This window comes from Scyliorhinus canicula, chromosome 20, assembly GCF_902713615.1.
Source record: "Scyliorhinus canicula chromosome 20, sScyCan1.1, whole genome shotgun sequence".
Classification (NCBI taxonomy): Eukaryota; Metazoa; Chordata; class Chondrichthyes; order Carcharhiniformes; family Scyliorhinidae; genus Scyliorhinus; species Scyliorhinus canicula.
This window is the reverse complement of record NC_052165.1, coordinates 64213301-64240179: the sequence shown is the minus strand read 5'-3', so window position 1 is coordinate 64240179 and position 26879 is coordinate 64213301. Positions and strand designations below refer to the sequence as shown.

At 43.6% G+C, this 26879-nt stretch overlaps 3 protein-coding genes across 8 annotated transcripts in view; 2 read left to right on the top strand and 1 right to left on the bottom strand.

The window, feature by feature from the left end:
- Positions 1-409, bottom strand: part of LOC119954994 (ankyrin repeat and SOCS box protein 15-like) — a 53987-nt gene extending 53578 nt beyond the window's left edge. For both annotated transcript variants that reach the window (XM_038780776.1, XM_038780777.1), the window contains exon 1: positions 351-409. The gene's annotated coding sequence lies outside the window, so the exon portion shown is untranslated. The remainder of the gene's footprint in view (positions 1-350) is intronic.
- Positions 162-7324, top strand: ndufa5 (NADH:ubiquinone oxidoreductase subunit A5). The gene is made up of 5 exons (XM_038780778.1): positions 162-491; positions 1720-1764; positions 3009-3125; positions 4891-4956; positions 7123-7324. Exons 1-5 carry the CDS (start codon positions 471-473, stop codon positions 7222-7224), a joined length of 351 nt encoding a protein of 116 aa, XP_038636706.1. The 5' UTR covers positions 162-470; the 3' UTR covers positions 7225-7324.
- A 4933-nt stretch (positions 7325-12257) lies between these two features.
- The window catches only part of iqub (IQ motif and ubiquitin domain containing), an 83091-nt gene continuing 68469 nt past the window's right edge, over positions 12258-26879 (top strand). The window contains exons 1-4 of one of the 5 annotated variants that reach the window (XM_038781262.1): positions 12258-12317; positions 17512-17699; positions 22834-22962; positions 25084-25206. In XM_038781262.1, the coding sequence (XP_038637190.1) occupies positions 17516-17699; positions 22834-22962; positions 25084-25206 (436 nt within the window). In that variant the 5' untranslated portion in view covers positions 12258-12317; positions 17512-17515. Of the gene's footprint in view, positions 12318-12378; positions 12410-16110; positions 16281-17511; positions 17700-22833; positions 22963-25083; positions 25207-26879 lie in introns of those variants that run through there. The other 4 variants (XM_038781263.1, XM_038781261.1, XM_038781260.1 and 1 more) reach the window with 4 other exon arrangements.

The following is a 26879-nucleotide window of genomic DNA, read 5'->3' as shown; positions in this document are numbered from 1 at the left end:
CCAAGGCCCCGCCCCACCCCCTCCAAGGCCCCGCCCCACCCTCCAAAGCCCCGCCCCTTCCCTTCCCCTTCAAAACCCCGCCCCTTTCCCAGGCCTCAGAACCTGAGCCCCTCCCCCTCTCAGATTTGCGGATTACTTTAAACAGAGGGACCGAAAAAAGGTCAATGTTTAAGGAGGGCACAATGCGGAGCTGATGCCGCAGTCCGATCCGCCACAATGGTGCCGAATGGCGGAGCAAGCTGAATGGCTTCCTCCTGCCCCCACTGCCGCTGATCAGCGAGCGCTGAGCCCCGGGACTCTGCTCTCTAACCCACCTCCCTCTTCCTCCGCGCGCACCCGCGCTGACCCACCGACCAGTTGAAGCTCGTGTGGCTCCAGCGCTCAGAGCTCCTCTGATCGCGTCTGGATATCGCGATAACGGTGCTCGATTAACCGGGCTGGAGCCGATCCCACAGTGCATCGCGGCGGCAATGGCCGGCGTCCTGAAGAAAGTGAGTGGAGGTCAAAGAGATATATATATATATATATATGGCAGAGAGGGATAGATATATATATGGCAGAGAATGATAGAGAGAGATATGTATATGGCAGAGAGGGATAGAAATATATATGGCAGAGAGGGATAGAGAGAGATATAAATGCGGGAGAGAGGGATATATGGCAGAGAGGGATAGAGATATAAATGCGGGAGAGACGGATATATGGCAGAGAGGGATATGTATATATGGCAGAGAGGAATAGATATATATATATATATATATATATGGCAGAGAGGAATATATATATATATATATATATATATATATATATATATATATGACAGAGAGGGATAGAGATATATATGGCAGAGAGGGATAGAGATATATATGGCAGAGAGGGATAGAGATATATATGGCAGAGAGGGATAGAGATATATATGGCAGAGAGGGATAGAGATATATATGGCAGAGAGGGATAGAGATATATATGGCAGAGAGCGATAGAGATATATATGGCAGAGAGGGATAGAGATATATATGGCAGAGAGGGATAGAGAGAAAGAGACAACACATATAGAGCGCAAAGAGAGAAATATCGGAGGGAGGAGAAATAGACACCGGAAAGGCAGAGTTGGAGAGAAATAAATATGTAGGGATAGATGGACAGAGTGAAATAAATATCTGGCAATAATTATATAGGGGATAGATAGAGAAAGATTTTTGAGCAATAAAAATATTTTAGAAAGGCAGAGGCAGAATATATTTTATGGATAGGCACTAAAGAAGAATGAGAGAGAGAAAATAATATAGTGAAGAAAAACATGGAGACTGAGGGGAAGAGGATGGATAAACATAGGGGAAAGGATGGAGCGATTGGGTGGAAAATATAGGGGGAGCCATATGTTGGAAAAGAGAAACAAGGGAAAGAGATAATATATGGCGAAGGGAGAGAGAGAGCGATGGGAAGGACATGGAAAGATATTATTGAGAAAAGCAGTAGTGGGAGAGGTAGATATGGAAAGAAAGATAGGCATATGGGGAATGTAGTGGAGACCAAAATATCCTTGAGGAAATTTTAAAATAAAACCAAAATACTGCACGTGTTTGAGAGCTGAAATAAAGGTAAAGTGGTGGAAAAACTGGCAGCATCTGTGGAGAGAGCAATAAAGTTAATGTTTCAAGTGCAATATGACTCTTTGGAATCAGAATATATTAATTTTATTTGTTTTCTTTCCTGAAGACAACTGGCTTAGTGGGTCTTGCTGTGGCCCAGAATCCTAATGAGGTGAGCTTTTTGTAATTTTTTGACTCGCGTTCTGTAACAGGTACAATTCTATGCGTTGTGATCTGGAACAGTACTTGTCATTGTGAAATTCTTTACCATAAATCTGTAAGAAAACAAATATGATTGGAATTCAAACATTCCTTTTGAAAAGTATATTTCATCGGTGTTGAGTAGAGAGAGAGAACAGCCTTTCTGTACTAAAAATGGCTGTATTGACTGGTCAGAATAATCCTGGTGGAAAGAACTAATCTACGTGGACAGACTTGCAGTAAATTAACAATGAGACTTTCAAGAAGCATTTATTCTGTAACTTAATAAGACAATCCATGGGAGAAACATAGGGGTGCAGAAATTGGGAATCCAACCCCTGATGTCTGTAACTGATTAGTAGCACGGTTCCCAGTTAAAGACTGAATTTGATATTTGTATAATATTCAAAAGCTAGTTAGTGCTTGCTAACAGGATGTTAGAGTTCTGCCCTATGACGAAGATAACTTTTTGGTGTTCATACAATAATTGTTTGAGTGCTTTCATGTTTGTTTCACCTGCCGATGTTCGAGGTTTAATTTAAGGCCGCTGCTAGCTTCATCAAGATCTTAAAGAAAAAGGTTGATTGGAGGTACAGTATGTGAGGTGCAGTGTGGTCAAATGTAAATTTGTGAACACGATTCTTCACTCTCATTGGAAGAGTCAAAGACGCTATAAACCAATTTATTTTTAAAAACTGCAAAATTACAGCTCCCTCTCCATTTATCATCTGCACTCGGGATCTCTGAAGTTGTCAGGAACTTGCCCAGTAACCTTTTTGAAGGATTGCATTGAGTTCATACTTGCCACTTGTTTTGGCAATGGATAACTGTATTTAAAAAGTACTTCCTGACATTTTAGCTTCACCCTCTTCATATTCTATTCTCGTACCATGTCGTTTCCCCCTCCCCATCTAACTTGCGCATCTAAATAGAATCTATTGCTACCACCAGTTTTAAACTTAATTATATCACTTGAATAGTCCTTCATTTCAAACTGGTATGTCAACTGGGAGGCACCAGGAAAGATATTAATGTTTCTTGGCAAAAGGGAAAACTGAAGACAAGTGAACGATGTAAACAGCTATCTGATGGAACTGGCAGCGACTCTCCTGCTGCCTGTCCTGCCTGCCAGAGAAAGTTTGGCAAGACTAAAAGAAGTGAAATAAGCCACAAGAGAGTGAATGCTCCAATGATTTTTGTATTATTTACTTTCAGAAGTTAAGAATTTTGTACTCCAGAATTCTTACTGTCCTGCAATCCATCCCTCAGGATGCAGCCTATAGGAAGTACACCGAGCAGACAATCAATGACAGGTTAAACATGGTAAAATCGGTAAGCTGGCTTTATTTCGCTGACTGCATGTTTTTAATGGATGGCATATTGTTTGCCAAATGGATTGGATATGTTTCACTTGAGTATTTATTTCAAGGCCTGTAACTAACTAACTGTTGAAATCACTTAGCTTATGGCATCAAAATAATTAAGGATGATGAATGTTGTGCAGTGCTTATGACAAATTAAGTTCTTTACCCGTCAGTCTGGTCTCAATAAAACTCGAGAGGGATAGTATTATTTATTTTTAAACAACTTGCAAGGCTGACCAGCTCTATAGAGACTCAGAACACATACAATCTCCTGAAACTCCCAAAGCCGAGTGAGACAGAGGACACAGAGATCTCCTATACATATCATTCAAATGGCATCAAGTTTCACATTCAAGATTCCCATAGGTCATCCTATTTACCTCCTGACCTGGCCATATATCCTGATTGGCTCACTTCGCATTCCTCAACCCTGGGCCTCTTGTTACCCACCATTCTTTTCACCATCCTCTGCACGAGGCTCCCCTCCCCCCTTCCTGGTCATGCTTTGCTGAATTCCTTTGTCCATTACCATGCTAACTCACTACCATCAGACCGGCTCTATCCTCTACATTATTCTAACTAACTATCTCTTTTTATATCACATTCTTTGTTCAATTCCTCACTTACTTAGACAAAATATTTATATATATATATATATATATATATATATATATATATATATATATATATATATATATTTATATATATATATTATATATATAATATATATATATATATAATATATATATATATATATATAATATATATATATATATAATATATATATATATATATAATTGTAGAGATCAAGATTAATAAAGTGATACCAAAATCTAGAGGCAAAGATATTTAAGGAATATATTTTTAAATAGCAATTCTAATTTTCTGGAAATATACTTTACATTCCAGATTGTGAGTGATGCCCAGTCACTCTGAATTTCCTTACCTGGTTTGTCTTGATTTATGCTGTGTGATAGGTTTAAATTTGTTTCTTACTCTCAGCAGTCACATCTGAGGAAGACCAAGTTAACATTCAGGCTTCGGCTGATAAGTGACAAGTCACATTCTCACCACACAAGTGCCAGGCAATGACCATCTGCAACAAGAAAGAATCTCATAATCTCTCCTTAATGTTGAATGGCATTACCATTGCCCGAACCTTCAACATCCGGTGGTTACCATTGACCAAAAATTTAACTGAACCAGCTCTATAAATACTGTCACTGCAGAAGCAGGGAATTTTGTGGTGAGCAACTCCACTCCTGACTCCCCAAAACCTGTCCACCATCCACAAGTAAGAAGTGTGATGAAATACTCTCCACTTGCCTGAATGTGTGCAGCTCCAACAACACAAAAAGCTTGACAATATCCAGGACAAAACAAGCTTCATGGTCAGCACCCCATCCAAACATTCCCCACCACCAACGATGTAAAGTGGCAGCAATGTGCGCCATCTACAAAATGCACTGCAGCAATTTGCTAAACCTCCTTCAACAGAACCTTCCAAACCCGTGACCGCTACCATGTGCAAGGACAGGGACAGCAAATGTCTGGGAACATCACCAGCTGCAAATTCCCTTTCAAGCCACACACCATTGTGACTTAGAGGAGTATATTGTCGTTCTTTCACTGTCATTGGGTTAAAATCCTGAAACATCCTTCCTAACAGCATTGTCAGTATACCCCCGGGAAGCGAGGCTCTATCCACAAGTGTTCTGTGTTATGTATTGCAGGAGCAAGATGTTCAAAAACTAGAAGACAAAATCAACTGTGGGCAGTTAGAGGAAGTAATTTTACAGGTATGTCACTGCTGAAGTATTTAAGGCTGCACATGAAAATCAGTGGAATGTATTTAGTACAGATTTCTAGCAACAGAAACAACTATCATGTTAGAAATTTCCTCTCAAAATGAAGAGGACTCCATCCTCCAATATCATTGCTGTCAAAGTGTCAGAGTTTATACAGCACAGAAAGAGGCCCTTTGGCCCAATGTGCCTGGGCCGGCTATCAAGCACCTATCTAATCTAATCCCATTTTCCAGCATGGCCGGTAGCCTTGTATGCTATGGCATAGATGATAAGTGCTCATCCAAATACTTCTTAAAAGTTGTGAGGGTTCCCACCACTACCACCAATAATTATTAGGCAATGAGTTCCAGATTTCAACCACCCGCTGGATGAAAATATCTTCCTGACATGTCTCCAAACCACTTGCCCTTTACCTTAAATCTGTGCCCCCTGCTTACTGACCCCTCTGCTCAGGGGAATGTATGCAAACTCCACACGGACAGTGACCTAGAGCCGAAATTTGAACTGTCAGCAGGGAATGGGTTTAGATATCTGCAGGTACGGGATTTTCTGAGAAGGCCGGTTCCGACCGTCCCGCTCCTGCCACCACGGGGGATACAGTACAGGGTAGTTTCCAGAACGGGTGGGAGAGGGGAAGGTGTCAGATATCTACAAAGAACTTATGGAGTCGTTCTTGAGGAACTAAAGGGCAAGTGGGAAGATGTGCTGGGGGAGACACAGAGGCAGGTCTATAGGCGGATGCCTTAAGTAGGGTTAACACATCCTCATCATGTGCCAAGCTTAGCCTGATACAATTTAAGGTAGTCCACCGGGCACACATGACGGTGGCCTGGATGAGCAAGTTCTTTGGGGTGGAGGACAGGTCTGTGAGTTCGCGGGAGGTCCAGCAAACCACGTCCATATGTTTTGGGCATGCCCGAAGCTTAGAGGGTTTTGGCAGGGTTTTGCTAAGGCAATATCCACGATACTTAAAACGCGTGTGGTGCCGAGTCCAGAGGTGGCAATCTTTGGAGTGTTGGAAGAGCCGGGAGTCCAGTGGGGGAGAGAGGCTGACGTCTTTGTCTTTGCCTCCCTGGTAGCCCGGAGATGGATACTTGACTCAAAGCCCCCAAATTAGAAACCTGCGTTAGTAACATGGCGGGGTTTCTCAGTCTCGAGAAAATAAAGTTCGTTCTGAGAGGGTCAATGTTAGGGTTCGTCTGGAGGTGGCAGCTGTTCGTCGACTTTTTCGGAGAAAATTAAAATGTCAGCAGAGGCAGAAATCTAGTGGTTGGGGGGGTACGGCGGGGCGGTTAGGCTATTGTTTCATTGTTGGGGGTGTGAAGAACGTGATAGGGATGGAAATGTTTTATGTACCATGTTTATGTTGCTGTTATTGTTATAAAAACTACAAATACCCTGATGTTTTTTTTAAAAAAGGAGACTACAAAATACTTCCTCATATTAGTTTGTAACCATTTATCCATCTGTGCTTCTTTTTAACTTCACTGGAATGCTTAGGTTCATTATTAATTTTTTAAAAAATTTGAGTAGCCAAATCATTTTTTCCAATTTAAGGGCAATTTAGCGGGCTAATCCACCTACCCTGCACATCTTTGGGTGTGGGGGGCGAAACCCTTGCAAGCACGGGGAGAATGTGCAAACTCCACACGGACAGTGACCCAGGGCCGGGATCGAACCTGGGACCTTGGCGCCGTGAGGCAGCAATGCTAACCACTGCGCCACCATGCTGCCCACAGGTTCATTATTAATGATAAAATATTATAGAATCAAAGAAAAAATAATTGAAACATTACTCAATGTAGTGATGCTTTATTTTGAGACAATTGTGTTATTTATCTTGGCAAAATAGCTTTTAGAAGTTGTGAGGCTTCAGCAAAATGTTTATTTATTTTTCTGGGAGGCTTACAATGGAAAGTGGAATCCTTATCAGATTTGACTTGTGAATGCTAAATATGTTGTAAATATTTCTGGAGGGCGCAGCAAATAATTTAATCCCCTGATATCTTTCTAAGCTTACCATTTTTTAGACTAAACTAAAGTAGAGAACTTTATTTTTTTGGCAGGAGTTGAAAAGCAAAGCTCAATTGAAATATTGAAATGTGTTTGAAATCATATTAGAATACCTTCGGATGCTGATTTATATTTCACTTCCAGGCTGAGGATGAACTTTCTCTGGCATATAAAATGGTCAAGTGGAAACCTTGGGAACCATTAATAGAAGAAGCCCCTCACAATCAATGGAAATGGCCACTTTAAACTTTATGTAAATAACACTGCTTTATTTGGCAAATCATACTGTCTGTTCTGACAATTCCAACCTGTATAGATGTTATTAAAATGAATCCCTGAAACAGTCTTTGCTTTGTTTTTAATGTTTCCGTGCCATAATATCTGATGTGAACAATAAATGCACCTTTTTATTCCTGTGTACATTGCAAAATAATCATTTTCACAATGAAGCAACATTTCCTTTCTGCCAACTTGCTTCCCTTACAAGTAACTTACTCGTATGAAGGCATTGTCTTCTAGCTGGGTCGGATATACATACCAGTTTCCTTCCGATATTTTGTCCTCATTGTCATTCTCTTGTGGAAAGTGAGCAATGAGTTTTTTCTGTCATTAACTGTGGACGGCATTGCAGTCAAACCAAATTCTGCCCTAGCTTTATAGCACCCAGGTGCACTTAGCGATGCCGAATAATGTTCCGAATTCTGACTTCCCTTTTTTCTCTCAGACTCTATGCTGCTGGGGGAGATATTGGAATAGTTTTGATAATCAGTGCTAAATTTATGGTGTTGAAATGTAGACCTAAAAGTGGGGTTTCATGGCCTGCTCCAAATTGGACTGTGTTTCAATAATATCAGGGAGCTACATATGCCTGTAGCGATCTGTACATACATCTGCACATACACCAGGGACTACAGACAGATGTAACAGCCACAGCAATACTAGAGGGCAGCATCAGAGACGTGTATAAAGGGTCCAGCCCAAGGGCGGATCGGCCTCTTTCAGAAGCACAAGGCTAGTGAGCAGCAGCAGACAGACAGCTCAGCATAGGCAGTTTACCTTAGCTTCACTGGTCATGCCTCTTGATGTGTTATATCTAGTTAAGCTCTAGAAACAGAACAAACCCACCAAATAAAAGTATTTGTGTTAACTGGAAGTCTACAATCTTTATTCAGACTTAGAGGATAATGTAATGCCAATTGGGCTTCTGTGGTGAATGTGATTCACACCGGATTATAATCTGTATATACATGTGTCTATATTGTAAGTGCAGTTGCACTACCTGTCCTCCAGGGGGAGTAGCTCTGGGAATGCTCAAGTTGTACGGGGCTTCTCTCTTGGCTCTGCCCAGGACTCCTCCCCCCGGAAGCTGCTGTATAAAGATCAGTGCCACATGGTCAGCCGGCCAGTTCACCGAAAGTTCAATGGCTAATAGGCTGGCTCTGTTGTGAGTATATTAAAACCGCTAGTCTAATCCTACAAGCACGTGTCCGTAGAATTGTTGGTTCCAACAGCTTCCAAGTACTGGGCCTCCCCAACATCTAGCTTGGATGTTGCGCTGTCCTGCAGATAACATCCTGGGCAAGAGGTGGAGACAACATGATGGGAAAGAATTGCTGTGAACCTCGAAGAGTCTGTCCCTTTCTGACTGCAAATTAAGGTCAGCGAAAACCAAAAAGCCTGCCTACCCTTCTGCATCCAGTTTGACTTTGGGGTGTTAGGCCCCTGATTATCATATTTAAGGAGTTAGCTTGTTTTAGTTACTTTTCCAAAATACTTGGAGGTCGCTGTCAGCTGATGCACCTGTGGAGCAAATTGGGTACTCGGGTCATTCTGGAACCCTTCCCTATTCATTTTGCAATCGATCAAGTGCAATGTGGCATTATCTCACTGGCTTAAGTGCAATTGTAAGTGTTATACCATTAGCCCACCTGATGTCATTCAACTGTGTACAAATGAAGAATCAAACCTCCATCCCTGATCTGTATGATTCAGCTATTCGCCACTTGGGCTGGTTGAGCTACGGGGAAGTCTGGACTAGCATACTAAATACTTTCCTGAAAAGCTGCAGACAATGGTGCAAGATTCCACGATTCAAATCATTCATTGGTGGAAAGGATGCTGGTGAACATAAAACCAAGCTCACTTATAATTACTCATTCCCAAATAGACCGAAGAACATTAAATACATGGGCATGCTGTGAAGAAAGAACAATAAGGGCTTTGTGTTCAAAGATCTTGGACTGGATCGAGCCCCTTGAAAATGGACAGAATTTTTCTTACAAAATGGCGAAGTGTGAGGTTTTGACTGAAAACCGAAATGTTTTTCCCCAGCGACTCTCCACATCTAACACTTTGTCCCAAAAAAAAAGGAGACGTGCTTGGTGCTGTCGCTCTTGAGGTGCGGGGCCTAAAGATGCAATCCCGATTTCAATGTGGAAGTAATGGCCTCCAGCACCATATGGGATTCAGTGCACCTCCTTCCATTGGCATCAGGGCTTCAGTGCCACACCCCACCACCATTGCTGCCATCAGAGCTTCAGTGCCCATGACCCTCGTTGGCATCTCCTCATGTAGGGCTTCCTGAGAGGCTCTGCCCCCGGTACTGGCAGGGCCCTGCAATGTCCCTGGCCACCCAGGGGTACATTGGCATCTGTGCCCCTGGCGTGGTCATCTCCACTGCTGGAGAGCAGTCGTGATTCCCGCCATCATGACATCACGCTGGCGGGGATGTATTTTTGCATCCCCGGAAGACGATGAGATTATGTTGCCGGTGGGTGGATGGGGAAGACCTCATTCTGAGATCTTGCTAGTGCAAATGACGTTATAGCCTTCTAGGTCGTGTTAGCGACAAATGGGATTTGCACCCACGGCGATCAGGCCTGGAAATATATCCCCCCTCCCCCCGCCTTGTCTTAGAACATCCATTAGTTTTGGATGGATGCCTACTACGATGCAATTTTGAACTGGAAGTGCAAAAGGCTGATCACACTGGCTATAAAAGTGATGCACCATGGACACTTCACTTCTATTGCACCAGTGCAATCTGCTGTGAACGTTTACTGTATTCAGATTTGCAGACGTGTTTATTTATATAAGTACTTCAAAAATAAACTATTGACTATAAAACATTGGAATGCTCCATGGAGATTGAGCATTAGAAACATAGAATCTTATTTCATTCAAAATGCACCTCAATTGGAATTACTGATATGGACATTTGCCCAGAGTTCTGAGGTTACCCAATCTCTATCTCTCCCTCGAAGGCTTAAAAAGCAAACAAAACTCTGACTAAACTTTACAAGGCTAATGAAATAGCTTCTGGTTCTGGAATAGAGGTGAAGGGAATTTTGTCATTGCATGTGTCTCCAAAAACTACTGGCAAATTATTTTTAGGTTTGCAAGGGGTTCAGCATATGGCAACTCTTAACATTACAATTATTTCCGCCACATTCATTTTTGCCAATATATTTTTAAAAATTGCTTCCTGTAAAATATGCTGAAAATGGGTGGGATTTTCCCACTCCCCCGCGGCCTGTTTCTCAGTGGCAGGAGGTGGCCACCATCATTGGAGTTTCCCATTAAATACACATCCCCCATCCCCCCCCCCCCCCCAACCCAAGCTGGGAACCCTGTGGTGGGGATTGCTGCTGGTGGGCCCGGAAGATCTCCATTTAGTTTGGTGAGTTAATGCAAGAACTAAGGAACCTGTGGATACATGTGAAACTTTTAAGGTGGCAGGGCAAGCTGAAGTGCTCAGAAAAGTATATGGGATACTTAACTTTGAAAAGAGGGGCATTGAATATAAAGACAGGGAAGTCCTGCTAAAACTTTACAAATCCCGAAGGTTCAGCTGGTGTATTGTGTATGACACTGAGCACCACATATTAGGAAGAATGTCAAGTCTTTAGAGAGGGTATAGGACAAGTTTACCAAGATTATACTGGGGATGAGGGAGGTCTGTTATGTGGCGAGACCTAAGAACCTGTGGTTGATTTTAGAGCGGAGCGAGGCGAGAAACAGGACGACAGGATAGGGAGAAACCGTTTCCTCTGGCAATGTTTTCCTCTTTTCAGGGAGACAGTGGTGTAGTGATTAGATTACTGGACTCATAAATTGAGGCCCAACTATTCCTCTGAGGACACGGCTTCAAAATCCACCAACATAGTTATAGAATAGAATCCCTATAATGCAGGCGGCCATTCGGCCTGTCGAGTGTGCACTGATCCACCAAAAGAGCACCCTATCCAGGCCCACTCCACCATCCTATCCCCATAACCCTGGGCCTTTGGACACCAAGGGGCAGTTTACCATGGCCAATCCACCTAATCTGCACATCTTTGGACTGTGGAAGGAAACCCACACAGTCACAGGGAGAACATGCAGACTCCACACAGTTACCCAAGGTCAGAATCGAACTCAGGACCCTGGCACTATAAGGCAGTCATGCTAACCACTTTACCACCATGCCCGATGGTGGAATTTCAATTCAATTAATATAATCTGGAAATAAAAACTCATCTCAATGGTGGAGACCATAAAGCCATTAGCAGTTGTTATAAAGCCCTGGTTCACTAATACCCTTTAGGAAGAAAATCTGCCATCCTTACTTAGCTGGCCTGGTTTATGTATGACTCCAAATTGACTGCAATATGGTTGCCTCTTAAACTGCCCCCTGAAATGGCCGAACAAGCCACTCAGTTCAATTCGCACGGGGAGCAAAATGTTAGTGTTGCCAGGAATGCCCCTATCCCATGAAAATTTAAAAAAAAGTGGTTTGGTGATCTGAGATCATAGGCTTAAAATAATTGACAAAAGAATTAGAGAGAAAGTGAGATATTTCTTCATGTAGCTGCTCAGCTTACAAAGGAACTTTCAAAGAGCGATTGGAATTGACTTTACGGAGTATTCATTTGTACAGTTATAGGGAATGGGTCGAGGGATTGAAGTGAACAGCTTTCATAGTTGGCCTCTTTCAGAGGGTCATGCACAGTGGATGGGGCCGAATGGCCTCCCTCTGCACTGCAGAGATTCTGAGTTATTTATTTCAAAGAGTCCGTTTAGTGTGCAGTATGATTTTATGAGTGGCACCTTCTGTGCAAATTATCTCAGTGCAATTGAGAGTGGAGAGGCACAGTCACATTCTGTGACCAGGGCCGCAACTGTGCAAACACGTGCTCCGCTCAGCAGCTTCACAATGGGAGGGGAGGCGTGTCGGCAGAGCGCAGGCGCAGCTGGTCGGCGCACGCGTACCAGGGCCGCGGCGGTTACCATGGCTCCACTGACAACAGCGGAGATCCGGGACAGGAGAGGTCGGCGGCGGCTGCAGAGAGGAGCCCGAGGTCAGCAAACACTACTCGGGGACACAGCCAGCCCTACCCCACCACCTCGGGCTGGGCCAAGCCGGGCCCAAGACCACCTTCCAGTTTGTTTAGTAATTGTGCTTTTGGTTGCTGCTTTGGGATTGTCCCATCTTAGAGATCCCGGGATTTCTGTGGCTGTGCCACTCAGAGATCCAGGGATTTCTGAATTCTGCCACTCAGAGATCCAGGGATTTCTGAACTGTGCCACTCAGAGATTCAGGGATTTCTGAACTGTGCCACAGAGATCCAGGGATTTCTGAACTCTGCCACTCAGAGACCCAGGGATTTCTGAACTCTGCCACTCAGAGATCCAGGGATTTCTGAACTGTGCCACTCAGAGATCCAAGGATTTCTGAACTCTGCCACTCAGAGATCCAGGGATTTCTGAATTCTGCCACTCAGAGACCCAGGGATTTCTGAACTGTGCCACTCAGAGACCCAGGGATTTCTGAACTCTGCCACTCAGAGATCCAGGGATTTCTGAACTGTGCCACTCAGAGATCCAAGGATTTCTGAATTGTGCCATTCAGAGATCCCGGGATTTCTGAACTCTGCCACTCAGAGATCCAAGGATTTCTGTGGCTGTGCCACTCTGAGATCCCGGGATTTCTGATGCTACGCCACTCAGAGATCCAGAAATATCTTGGACTGTGCCCCTCTGAGATCCAGGAATATCTATGGCCTGGGGCTGTGGCCTGCAGTTGTGCCACTCAGGACTCCAGGAATATCTGTGGCCACAGGCTGTACCACTTTGGAGTTGAGGGATTTGCGGCCTGGGGCGGTGCTACTCAGGAATCCAGGAAAATCTGGGGCATGGTTTGTGTCGCTCAGGGAGCTGTGGACTGGGGTTGCACCACCTAGAGTTTCAGGGATATCTGGGTTCCAGTAGCCCTGAGTTGTGTACCAGTCACTGGTCCACTTGGGCCAGTCAATGCTGTCAGACATGGTGGGCAGTTAGCCTGCAATTTCCTGGTTTGTGATCTATTACTGTTCTTCTTCTGGGCTGGCAAGAAGCCAAAGAATGCAGTATCTACTTTAAGTACCATATGGGTTGGGGTAAATCAGCAGGCAGGGAATTTAGGTTGCCATAGCAATACAGTATGTGGCTGCAAAGAAGAGGCACATTCTCCAGTGTCACAAAGGATGTCAACATTGCAGGCTAGGTACCTCTTGTCATAAACTAGCTTTATGCTCAGCAGTGCTCTGATATGATCCCATAATATCAGATATTTGGGCAACAAATGTTCATGTTAAAATATGATATAAGCTGTTTTTAGTAATTTAAAAAATAAAATAATATTTGGCTGAGCACAGGCCTGAGATATCCAGTGATTTGGAGGGGCTTAGGAATATGCTGGAGGTGGGACCATGGCTAGGATCTAATGGGTAATCAAAGGTTGGGGCCAAAGTGGATGGGAAGGACACAACTAGGACAGCTGCCGACTCTCACGTAGGTTTTTAGGATTACAATTGTGTTTTAAAAAAAAAGGCAGGCTAAATACTTCATCCAATTTGGTATTTGATTACAGATTCAAAAAAATAGCATCCAGTGACATTAATGCAAACAGCTCATACATTATCTAGGTTAGCTCTGTCTCTCTTTTGCAAATCAATACATTTGTCACTCTCATGTACTTGAGCATACATTCACTCTCTAAAATCAAACCTCTCGGGCCTTCCATATTTCATCCCCATAGCTATCAAGAATTTCAGATGCACCTACTCGGGTTCTTCCACTTTTCTCGCTTAATTAATTTCTCTAATACTTTTCTTTCATTATAATATTAGCAAAGTTGAAGTCCATGAGATTCAATGGGTAGAGACAACATCCATATCAAATTGGTTAAGAGACAGAAAGCAGTGTAGCAGTGATCAGATGTCTTTTACACTGGAAGGATGTAAACATGAAGTCCCTGAGGAACTATTATTAAGAAAATGGCTATTTTAGATATTTATTAATGTCATGGGCTTGGGTGTACAGGATATAATTTTAAAGTTTGCTGATGCCATGCATCTCAGAAGTGTAGTGAGGAGAGTAGTAACACATTTTAGGGTGCCATAGATAAACTGTTGAAATGGAAAGACACGTGGAGGATGAGATTTAACATAGGGAAAATGAATTGATACATTCTGGTATGAAGAATGAGGAGAGGCAACACAAACTAAATGGTACAATTGCAAATGGTGTGCAGGAATGCAAACCTGGGGCATAAATACACTAATTGTAAATGGCAGGACAAGATTAGAAGGTTGTTAAAAAAGCATATAATAATTTATAGTGTCACAAGTAGGCTTACATTGCACTGCAATGAAGTTACTATGAAAATCCCCTAGTCTCCACACTCTGGAGCTTGTTTGGGTAGACCGAGGGAGAATTCAGAATGTCCAATTTACCTAACAACAAATCTTTTGGAACTTGTGGGAGGAAACTGGAGCACATGGAGGAAACCCATGGAGATACAGGGAGAACGTGCAGACTCCGTACAGACAGTGACCCAAGCCGGGAATCGAACCCGGTTCCCTGGTGCTGTGAAGCAACAGTGCTAACCACTGTGCTGTAGAGCCGTGAAGTCGAATAAGTAAGAAACTTAAGCAAATTACTTTTTCATTTTCTTTTTATAAATCATTGGTTAGACTCCAGTTGGTATATTCTGGGCCCCACACTTTAGGAAGGATGTCAAGGCCAGAGAGAAGATGTAGAAGAAATTTACTAGAATAGCAGGCTGGGGAGACTACAGCAGCTGTGGTTGTTCTCCTATAGAGCAGGAGAGATTTAACAGAGGTGTTCAAACCAGTGGCTGGTTTAGCACAGGGCTAAATCGCTGGCTTTGAAAGCAGATCAGGGCAGGCCAGCAGCATGGTTCAATTCTCGTACCAGACTCCCCGAACATGTGCCGGAATGTGGCGATTAGGGGCTTTTCACGGTAACTTAATTTGAAGCCTACTTATGACAATAAGTGATTTTCATTTTCAAAGCCATAAAGGGGTTTGATATGGTGGGTCAGTAACCAGAACACTGATTTAAGGTAATTGACAAAAGATCTGAAGATGAGCTGAGAATTGTTTTTATGCAACGAGTTGTTATCTGGAATGTACTGCCTGAAAAGGTGGTGGAAGCAGATTCAACAATAGCTTTCAAAAAAGGAATTGAATAAATATGCAAAGGAGAATAATTTGAAGGGCTATGGAGAAAGGAGATTGGGGTGGATCGAATCGGATAGCTTGTTGAAAGATCTGGCAGAGGTACGATGGGCCTGATGTGACATTTTATGAGTGTGATATCGCCAGATGCTGTTATGTCAGGGTTATGTGAGAGCAAACATTTGGGAGTCAGGTCATCTAAACTCCAAGCTGTTAAACAATAATTAATTTTCCTAACTTTATTCTCTGGGGAATGCCTATTTCCTTTTATGAGTAAGGCTGAAGAGTCCTATAACAAGGAAGCCTCTGACCCCTATTGTCTGGCCCTACCACTTCCTGAGTTTCCCTGGAGATATAGGACTGGGCGTGTGTCTGCAGTAGGGTGCAGGCCCAGCAATGATATGAAAGAGGGTGGGACTTTCCTTGACATGTTTCTCTTGAACTTATGACCATGAAGTATGCAGTCTCAAGGGTGTCCCAAAAAATGGCATTGGGTTTATAGTGGAAACCCTCACCATTGAGAAGGCCTGGGGTAAATGGCAGACCAGCTAAAAAAGAGCCATAAGTTATGTTTTCTCATCTATCCAAGCAGATTCTTGGCTTTGGAGCCATTCTGGCCATGCTGTCAAACTCTCCCAGCCCATTAAAAAGTAAAGAGGAAACTCAGTTTAAAGCATTCCATCAGCTGTAAAAAGATTTTTCTCAGCATGATATCAAAACCTAAAATGGGAGGCTTGCCTAAAAGACCATCAAGATCGCTAAAAGCAGAGTTTTTAAGAACAAAGACATCTTGTGTATGCGGTAAGCATGATGGCCTGGCCATAAATGTCATTTGAAGTGAATTTCATGGTTCCTCCTGTGCAAAGATTCTATAGCAATGGTGGCACATCTGCATGCTACTTTGAGAAAGCAATGCTACTAACATCCAGTAGCTTTGAAAAGGATTAACAAAGAAGAACAAAAAACTTGTATTTATATAATTTTCATGATCTCGGAAAGACCCTCCAGCACTTCCAGGTCTACTTGGAATAGACCTTGTAGGATTCTATCCCAGTGAAAACTCCACTAACTTAAACACTCATTTTCCTTCACCACCGGCGCACCGTGGCTGCAATGTGTGCCATCTACAAGCTTCTTCCAAGCCTGCGACCTCTACCACTTGGAAGAACCAAAGGTCCAAAGGCAAATGGGAACACCACCACCTGCAGGTTCACCTCAAAAGTCACACACCATCCTGGAAATATATTGCCGATCCTTCACTGTCACTGGGTCAAAATTCTGGAACTTCATCCCTAACATCACTGTGGGTGTACCTTTACTGCAGCATGATGGCACAGTAATTAGCACTGCTGTCTCACAGCACCAGGAACCTGGGTTTGAATCCAGCCTTGGGTGACTGTGTGGAGTTTGTGCACTCTCCCTGTGTTGATTTCTCTGGGAGTTCCAGTTTCCTCCCACAGACCAAAGGTGTGGGGATAGGTAGATTGGCCATGCTAAATTAGACCATAAGACCATAAGACATAGGAGTGGAAGTAAGGCCATTCGGCCCATCGAGTCCACTCCGCCATTCAATCATGGCTGATGGGCATTTCAACTCCACCTACCAGCATTCTCCCCGTAGCCCTTAATTCCTCGCGACATCAAGAATTTATCTATCTCTGCCTTGAAGCCATTTAGCGTCCCGGCCTCCACTGCACTCCGCGGCAATGAATTCCACAGGCCCACCACTCTCTGGCTGAAGAAATGTCTCCGCATTTCTGTTCTGAGAAATTGCCCCTTAGTGTCAAAAGGTTAGGTGGGTTAGGGGTTAGGGCAGGGATTGGGCTTAGGTGGGATGCTCTTTCGGTGCAAGCTCGATGGCGATTCAATGATTGCAGGAAGTACAAGGTGGCTCGGCGTCAACTTTTGAAAGGCAGTTAAGACTGCGTAAACAGAAACACCCACATTCTATGCATGAATAAAAATAAATAAAAATGGGGCTGCACTCAGGATTTTAAAAAATTCGTTTAAGGATTTAACCTATTTTATACAGACAAATGGCAGAAAATGAAGACCGCACCCAGGAAACTGAAGAACAAAACAATGCATCTGTGGAAGAGCACCTTATTGATCCAGCCATAGAAATTAATGAAGTGGCGGAAGAGGGCCCTCCTGAAGAGTCAGCAGATGGAAAAGCTGATACAGACCCAACAGAGCATTATACTATTCAGTCACCTGCAGGTAAAACTGACTATAAAATATCTTCAACTGAACTATTACTTATTGCTAAAAACTTGCAGTTTTCTAGAATGATACAGTCATTTTACTACCGCACAGTGAGATTGATAGTTGGAAAATGGGAAATAGGGAGAAGGAATTTGCAAATCGAATTAAAAGGATAACTGTTTCATTACTAACACATTTGACTATCATTTCTATCCCATGCAACCTGCAGATTATTTGCTAAATATTTTATTTTCCTATTCTTTTCCTCCGGAAAAATGAAGCTATGGGAACAATCTGCTGCTACATGTTACTCCCTTACCATCTATAACTTAGCAAATCATGGATGAAAAAATATGCCATTCTGCCCAGCAAAGAATGCGAAAGGAATTTAATACAGTGTTCGATAATAGAAAACCGCTGTTTCATTCAGCTTCATGCCACCAGATAGAATATTAATAACGTAAATGTTAATGTGTCCACAAGTATTGCATTAGAGTAGTGACAGATTCTTTTTAATTGACATGAACCTTTTTATTTTTCAATTATTTTCTTCTCACTTTTGGCCTTTTGATGCAATATGTCATTCCCTGACGGAACAGAAGCAAATATACTGGGCAGGATTCTCTGACCCTGAGGCTAAGTGTTGACACCGTCGTAAACGCCATTTCTGCTCCTGAGACCATGTTGATGTTGTCAAGAAATGACAACGCATTTCTTGACAACATCAACATGGTCTCAGGAGCAGAAATTCGGACCCCTACAGGGGTCAGCATGGCACTGGAGTGATCCACGCTGTTCCAGCTGCTGATCCCCGGCATCAGATGGGCGCCACGGGTCTGTGCATGCGCAGTGGGACCGGCGCCAATGCACACATGCGCAGTGGCTCCCTTCTCCGTGCCGGCCCCGACGCAACATGACGTGGGGCTACAGGGGCTGGCGCGGAACAAAAGAGGCCCCCAGCCCGAGAGGCTGGCCCGCCGATTGGTAGGCCCTGACCGTGGGCCAGGCCACAGCAGAGGCCCCCCCCCCCGGGGTCGGACCCCCCTCCACCCCACCAGGCCGCCCCGGATGCATCCACGCCGAGGTTCTGCTGGGTAAGTGGAGGTGTAAACAGCGCTGGCGGGACTCGGCTTTTTTTTGTGCGGCCACTCGGCCCATCCCGGGCAGAAAATCGCCGGGGGTGGGCCCCGTAGAGCAGCCCCTGACTGCACCGGCGCTAATGGCGCCGATTCTCCGCTCTCCGGAGAATCAGCGGACCGGAGTCGGGATAGCGTGGCAAGATTCGTGCCTGTCCTGGTGATTCTCTGGCCCGGCCCCGGGGTGAGTGAATCCCGCCCACTATTTCTCATCCTCTAGGAGGTGCATGAGGTCCACAAGGGATAACTGTGTAAGAAAAGCAGAACTTTGTTTCATTACAATTTGGGAAATTAATTGCTATTTTTTTATATGACTTTAGATTGACCAAATGAATGCTTCTTGCTTTAATCGATAGTCAAACGTATCACTCTAATATGGTGATGGGCAACCTAGGCTAGTGAGTGGGCCACATTAGTAGCCCCCTCTTCATCTCAGTGGGCTACAAAATTGAATTTGGACATGTTCACTAACTATGATCCTTGAATAAGATTGAATACATTTAATACACGCCGAATATTTCACAGCAAGGTATAGAAAACGCATGTATTCATAGAATAGTCATCCACTTCAAGTGGTAAAAATAAAATAGCTATTTACTCTTGATTGGATGCTGAGGGACCGCACAGTTCTCTTAGTCAATGTTGTGTGCAGTCAGCAATCACCTCACTTTACATGCACTTGCTTTCCATGTGTATCACCGGTCGGAAAAAGCTGCGCAGGTAGAAACCAGCGGAATGTGGCAACACTGCAAGTGGGCAACAGTCAACTGAATGTCTTGTGGGCCATACTCAGATCCTGATGGGCCACTTGATGTCCCCGGGCCGCATGTTGCCCACCACTGCTCCACCACTATCTCATTAGCACAGTGAGGGCTTAGCTAAGCAAACATTCGCACCTTCCCGACCCAAATTCAAACCTGAGGGAGTAACTTTGGTTGAGAATTATTTATGAGTTATTTGCTAAAAGAATTACACCGTTGGTTGACTGGAATCCACTTTTTTTTGAAAGCCAATGGGCAATGGACAATGCTTACTTCTTATAGGTTTAAGGGAACAGTTCACAAATTTGTCACCTCTGTCTACTTTTCAGAATTTTAAGGCTAGCACATAAAATTCACCGCAAACGTAGCATCAAAGAATGAAACTGGAATCAATGGTCTTTTGTCAGGGAAGGCAGTAGCGTAGTGGTATTGTTACTGGACTGGTCACCTAGAGACCCACGGTAATGTTCTGGAATCCCGGGTTTGAATCTCACCATGACAGATGGTGAAATTTGAATTCAATAAAAATCTGGAATTAGAAGTCTAATGATGACCATGAAGCCATTGCCAATTGTCATTAAAACCCATCTGGTTCACTAATGTTCAGGGAAAGAGATCTTCTGCCCCTATGTGACTCCAGACCCACTCAGCGATGTGTTTGAGTCTTAACTACCCCCACTGAAATGGCCTAGCAAGCCACTCAGTTCAAGGGCAATTAGGGATGGGCAACAAATGCTGGCCTAGCCAGCAATGCCCACATTCCAAGAATGAATCAAAAAAAGTAACATATTTGAAGAGAAAGTAGATTATATCTTTTATTGTTTTTCTAAACCAAGGTGTGTAAGGAATTTTATGTTCTCACTTTGGAAAATATAAATGCTTTGGGCGCGATTTAGCGACCATGCTGTGCCCAGCACGGATCCGTGTGCCCCAGTTAAATCACGGGAGAGGCTGAAATCAGGATCCGTGGTGGTTGTTGAAAGGTTCGCGATCTAACTGGCCCACTCCCGTTAGCGGGCATCTAGTCGTGGCGAGACACCAATTAAAGGGCAATCTCCATCTCATTAACGAGATGGAAGCCAATCTAACGGCCTCCCAGGAACTAACTGGCTCCCCACGAGAAGTCACGTGGGCACTGTTTAGCACTCCTATTTAAAAACAGGAACCTAGTGCAATGGCTGCTAAAGAAGATCAGAGGAGGTGAGTAGCCATTTCTGTTTTGGGGCATACAGCCATACAGGGGCATACTGGAGCTGTTGCTATACACTCATAAGCACCTTCTCACTACAGAATATCGGTACAAACACAAAGATACAACAGTTAATTTGTACAAAGAAAATCAAACACGCTTTATCTCCCCTCAGCAGAATGGAGGAATCTTGCTGTTCGGTTGTTTTACGTATCAGCCTCTGTCCATGAGCCGCCATTGTACAGGCCTTCTTATACGATCTAATTTAATCGGAACCAAAGCTCAGTGTCCACATGCCCCACTGGCATTCACGGTGCAGTTAGACAGCCTCGACGTCCAACGTGTTTAACTCGCGACGATGTGCTAGTCGACATGCAGCACCCACCGCACGTACAAAACCACCAGCAATCCGCAAAAGCATTTCTTCAAAACCTTCATCAAGCTGCTCACTCAAATCAATCCACATCTCTCTCGCGCTCTCTCTCTCCCTCCTGCAGCTCCCAGCAGTAAACACTTCAACAATGGAAAATCTGATCCAGAAGAGAGAAAGAACTCCACTTCCCCTCCCCTTCACCAGCCCAGGCAGCAGATCATCTTCCCATCTCCCTTTTCCTTACTCCAAGAGCAAAGAGGCGGCAGCAAACAAACACAGCTCCAGACAGCTGGAAACAACAACACACAGCAATTACTGCTCATTCGGATCAATCCGCCTCTCTCTGCCCCTCACATAGCTCCCAGGAGTAAACTCCTTGACAGTGGAAAAATCGCACCAACCCAAAGCACGCCAGAAGAGAGGAAGAGCTCCCCTTCCACTCTCCAGCCTAGACAATAGGTCATTTTTTCATCCTCTCTTTCCTTACTCCAGGCTACACAAAAAAGAATGAAGCAGCAGCTGCAGCCCCCGGGCATTTGCAGCTACCAGCAGTAGCAAGTAGTAAACACAACCTGCAACACCACTTGAGAGCTGTGAAGTACTCACATAACTAACAGTACCAATTCCTTCTCAGCAACAGCCTTCAGCTGTGCAGCCAGAGGCTGCTCACAGCCATAAGGTGTTAACGTGACCGTTACCATATAACCATGAACAGGGCTCTGTCCTGGAAGTGTTTGGTGGGACAGATACACAACAGCTGTGATTGCTCCCGTTATGGGCATAGACAATTTGGAGGATGGTCTGTATGACCCGTAGGTGCTGAGCCCCTTACCCCATGGCCTGCTGCTCCCCGGTCAGGCCTACCCTCCCTGGAAGCTCCTCCCTCTGTCACAGCTAAAGTGCCATTAAATATTGGACGCTCTCTTGCCGGGTTAGCCGTCGGGAAGCATTCGGGAAGTCGCGCCCAAAAGGACACTTAGAACTTCTCCTGTTAAATCATGCACAAATCTGTATTTTACGTAAATTAGTCATGGATCCAAAGGTTATGCCTCATCTTAATAGAGTTTGTATTAAATCCATGTTTATAGAGAGGGGAGAAATTAGCATGTGTCCTATTTCAGTAGCCAATGTTCCAAATTAAGCATTCTTTGTTCTCTGAGCCATGCAATTGTTTAACAACAAATTGTGCAGAACAAAAGAACACTCTGGATCATAAGTGACGTTTGACAATGAACTCAAGGGATATCTAGTCCAAAAACTGTGGCATCCCTAAATGTGATATTGAAATGTCAGATGAAAATTCTCATACAATAGAAAGTCTAATTTTTGTAGAACCGTAGAAATTCAGCACAAGGAGATAATTATCTACCTGTCCATGTTCTAAAACCGCATTCTTATATTTATATTAAATGTCTTTACATTGATCCTGAGATCAGAAATTTCACGTGATAGCGAAATATATATGTTATATATAAAACATATATATTCTGCCACTTCACCTAACAGTATGCACACAATCACACATGCACACATGTTCTTCGGTGGATGGACAATTGTTCTCCCACATATACTGTATTTACAAACTAATATTTTTCACCCTACCTGTAAGTATGATAACCTATTTTCTTTCTCCTTTTCATACTTGATGCTACACCATGAACCATACAAATGAATTGATTTGCTGCAATAGGAAGTTCTGAATTTGCAAGTTATAATGTGGAAGAATCATCTGTATCTATAGCTACTCTGACTGATGAAGAAACAGCAAATAAAACATCACAAGAGACTGTGTCACTAGATGTTGCTGGCGGTCCAACAGGTATTGTTTTTTGCTAATAGAATAAAATTAGTGCTCGTGGACTAGTAAAGTTTTGTTTTTCAAATTTTTGGTGACATTTCAGTTGAAGGATTGTGGGTCGATATTTCCGTACTAATTCAGATATGTGGAATTTCCATGGAAATGGTTATCATTAATATTTTCTCAGAGTTTTGTCATTTTTCCAACTGCATCCATTTGGAGTCCTTTTGGAGTCTTGCATCACCATACCATACTGGATACATGCACTGTTTCCATGGTATTTTACTCACTACATGGTAACTAGCTGCAGCTCAGAGTGGTTCACCTTATTTTTGGCAGATTGTCGGCCTCTCTTGCAATTGGGTTAGACCATGAGAAACTTGTGGGGAATTGTTAACTCAAATCCACGACACAGAATTGAGCTATCACTGTGTAATCGATTGTCAATTGATTTTTCTGGAATCATTGAGTTATTTTTATCTGAGATGAGGTGGGGGTAGATTTCAGTCATGTCTGAAGATCTAGGTTTTTAGGGGGCCTTTTAAGGTAGACCGAAAATAGCAAAATTATTCTGTTCGAATTCTACAGGGCAAGAATATTATGACTGAAAGTGTAGCATCCTTTGGGAGAAAAAAGGGACAGAATACAGCCTAAGACATCAAGGAAGAGGTTTTGGCAGGAATATATGGTTCGAAAAGGTTCAGATTGAGGGGAGCACAGCCGTAACTGTGCAAGTATCTTAATTTTTCTCAAATTAATTTGGTGGAGTAGAAGATTCTGAAACAGTTATTGATCAGATGGAATGAAGTATGTGGGGCTTAATGCAGTAGGATACACATGCTGGGGAGTTCTAGGCTGGCTGAAATTAATGAAGACAAGACGTGGGGAGGCTGACAACAAAACTAGCAAAGGAATCAATGGGCAAGTATGGGCATGCCAATCCACTGTGCCCTATCCTCTATATGATAGTTTTTTTCTGATTGATGTTGTTAGACTATTTACATCCTCCAGCCCACCTCCCCAGATCCTCCTTACAAAGTAAATGGCTTTCCAAGCAGGTTAAAGGGAGGGACAGAGGGGGCTGGTTTTGGGAAGGACCATTAAGGAGGGGTATGAATTGAGGTGAACAGGGATAGGCACTTATCTCTCAAATGACATAGCAACAAGGTGACTTGTTTTCTTTATGCAGCTGATTGGGGAAATCAGCATGGAGAGACTTGTTGTAGCCATCTAAAATGGCCATCTGCAAAGGACCATGGGAATTGTGGTCAACACACAGCCTCTGTGTGTTGTGCAAAGAAGCCAGACCTGGCCAAAACTTGCACCCATTAAAAGTCAATCACCATTTCCCCCAGGGCAATAGAATGAATCAAGGAACAACAACAGTAGCAGACTAACCGGCACCGCTTCCCCTTATTTGGAAAGGCCTACGTGCCTGGGACAATGACAGCTAAGACCCGCCCAGCCACCGAGGTATCCGCCTCTTAATTGGCCAGGATCAGTGAGGGTGATCGAAACCCTATCGATCCGTTGGTTCTGGAGTTTGAACCGCCCAAAAGGGCGCAAAAGAGAAGAAGGATAAGAAGCCCTGCACGTTAGGGATCAGCCTCTTGTGGACCGGCCTGTGTGTGACCAATTGCAGCTTATCAACCAGCCAAGTTCAAGGACCCGCAATCACTACCTGAAGGACAAGCCCAGCCGAGACGAACCTGAAGACTTCCAACCGACTCACGTGGACGCAGATAATGGCCTTACCTCCCGCACAGAGCCGGTCACCCTGAAGTTAAGTAAAGGTCATCTTAGTTATTAGGTTTAGTTTAGTGTGTAGCCGCGTGAATCAATGCACATAAAACAAGTGTGTTTGTTAATAAACTGTCTTTTGAACTAATATACTGGTGGTGTGGTAATTCGGTCAATATAAGAAACAGCTTGTGGTTCACATAGAAATAAATAAGTCAACATTGTAGACACAAAGGTATCCCACAAATCAATAGGGAAGTATGTAATCCTCTTAATTTCTGTGACAATATGCCCAACAACTCAGTGTGCCGATCAATCTGGTTTTATTTAATTAGATTATGTTTGATCTCAATGGCTTTCAATATCCAGCATTTATTCTATTTTATCATTCACGTGGAACAGAAGATTCTGAAATTGTAAGCCATGATGCAGGAGAAGGTCCAATTGTTGACCAAACAGCAGGAGTACAGGCCATTACAACACAAGAGGCAGTGTCACCAGACCGTGTTGATATCACCAAACCAGGTAATATTGACATTTTCACAGAATGTAACACAGTGTTCATATCTATAAATTTACAATCTCCAGGTTGCTCGGTATCTTTCTCATTACTGGTGACATTTAAATTTCACGTGATATTGTCTTTGTATTGAGCACGATATATTTTATTATCTTTTAAATCAGTTCTTAATGATGATTTAAAAATTCTGTTTTATTTTTGGGGGTGGGGGGATGGTTAGCATTAAAGACAAGATGAATATCAGTAGAAATAATTTTAAACCAAAGCCTTAAATGATGAGGGTAAAAAATGAGAGACTAATCACAATACAATAGTATTGTGATTAGTCTCTCATTTTTTACCCTCATCATTTAAGGCTTTGGTTTTAAACTGCATGAATTATTATACATTCCAAACTTTAAAAATATTTTTAGCTTTGTCATGCCATAATTTTGCAGTGTTCGGTCATCCACAAATACTATAAATTATGACAACTGTAATGAACTCCAATTGGCTTTATTGGTTGGCCAATTGGAGTATGAGCTCCCTCAATGATAGCTCATTGAGGGGGCCCATATAATCACCTGGTTAGGCTTTGTGAGCAGTCTTAAGTTGACTGGACTGCTAGCAGCACTGTTTGTAGCTGCTCCTGTAATATCGTTATTGTAAATAAATATTGGTGTGGTGACGGAACTCCTGCCTCCCGTGGATTACCACAGTGGCGACGAGGTAAACTACGAATTTTGCGGAGACCAGCTGCCGCACTCGGAGGGTAAGCCTTGCCATTTTAAAAATGCCGTTTTTTGGGAGGTTAGAGGCATTCGACCCGGCTATTGAAGACTGATCCCAGTATGTGGAGAGAATGTGTTACTTCTTCCGGGCAAATGATATACTGACGGACGAAAGGAGACGGCTTATCCTGTTGTCGGCGTGCTGACCCTCCGCTTTCGCCATTATATGTAGTCTGACTTATCCCGATGCGCCGGACACGAAAACTTTCCAAGAAGTAACAGAATTGGTGAAAGAGCACTACGACCCATTTTGCTTAGGTACACAGCGAAGCGGGAAGACAGGGAGTCAGTCACGAATTTCTTGACCCGCCTGAGAAGGCTGGCGGAAAAATGTGAGTTCGGCCCGACACTAAATGAAATGCTTCGGGACCGGTTGGTGTGTGGTATAAACGACCTCACAATACAGAAACGCCTATTGGCGGAAACAGAGCTAGACTGCAGACAGGCGTTACAGCTCAAACTGTCCCTAGAAAAGGCAGCAAGTGGGGTGCAGGAACTACAGGGCACGCTAATGGAGGTAGATACCTGTGAGAGGGACTACCACAACGGGTCCTGCTACCAGATAGTCGCTCTCAGGAAAAACCTGAGGAATAGAGGGAAAAAGGAAAACCCCAGAACTGCCCCCAAGTCTCCTAGGACTAACTGGAGACAGAGGGAAGTACCGGCTGAGGCTCCCCCAACAGAGAAGGACCGTTTCTGGCACCAGACAGTGTGGGGTAACAACGACAGAAACCCTAGAAGGAGTTGGCAAAAGAGAAATAGCAGGTGGGGACGCAGGGAAGTACACAACCTAGACGCCCCATTCTCCTCCGAAGGGGAACAATTATATAATATTACAACGAAGAAAGCAGGACCCATTAGGATTACCCCACGGGTGAACGGGCGGCCGACAATAATGGAAATAGACA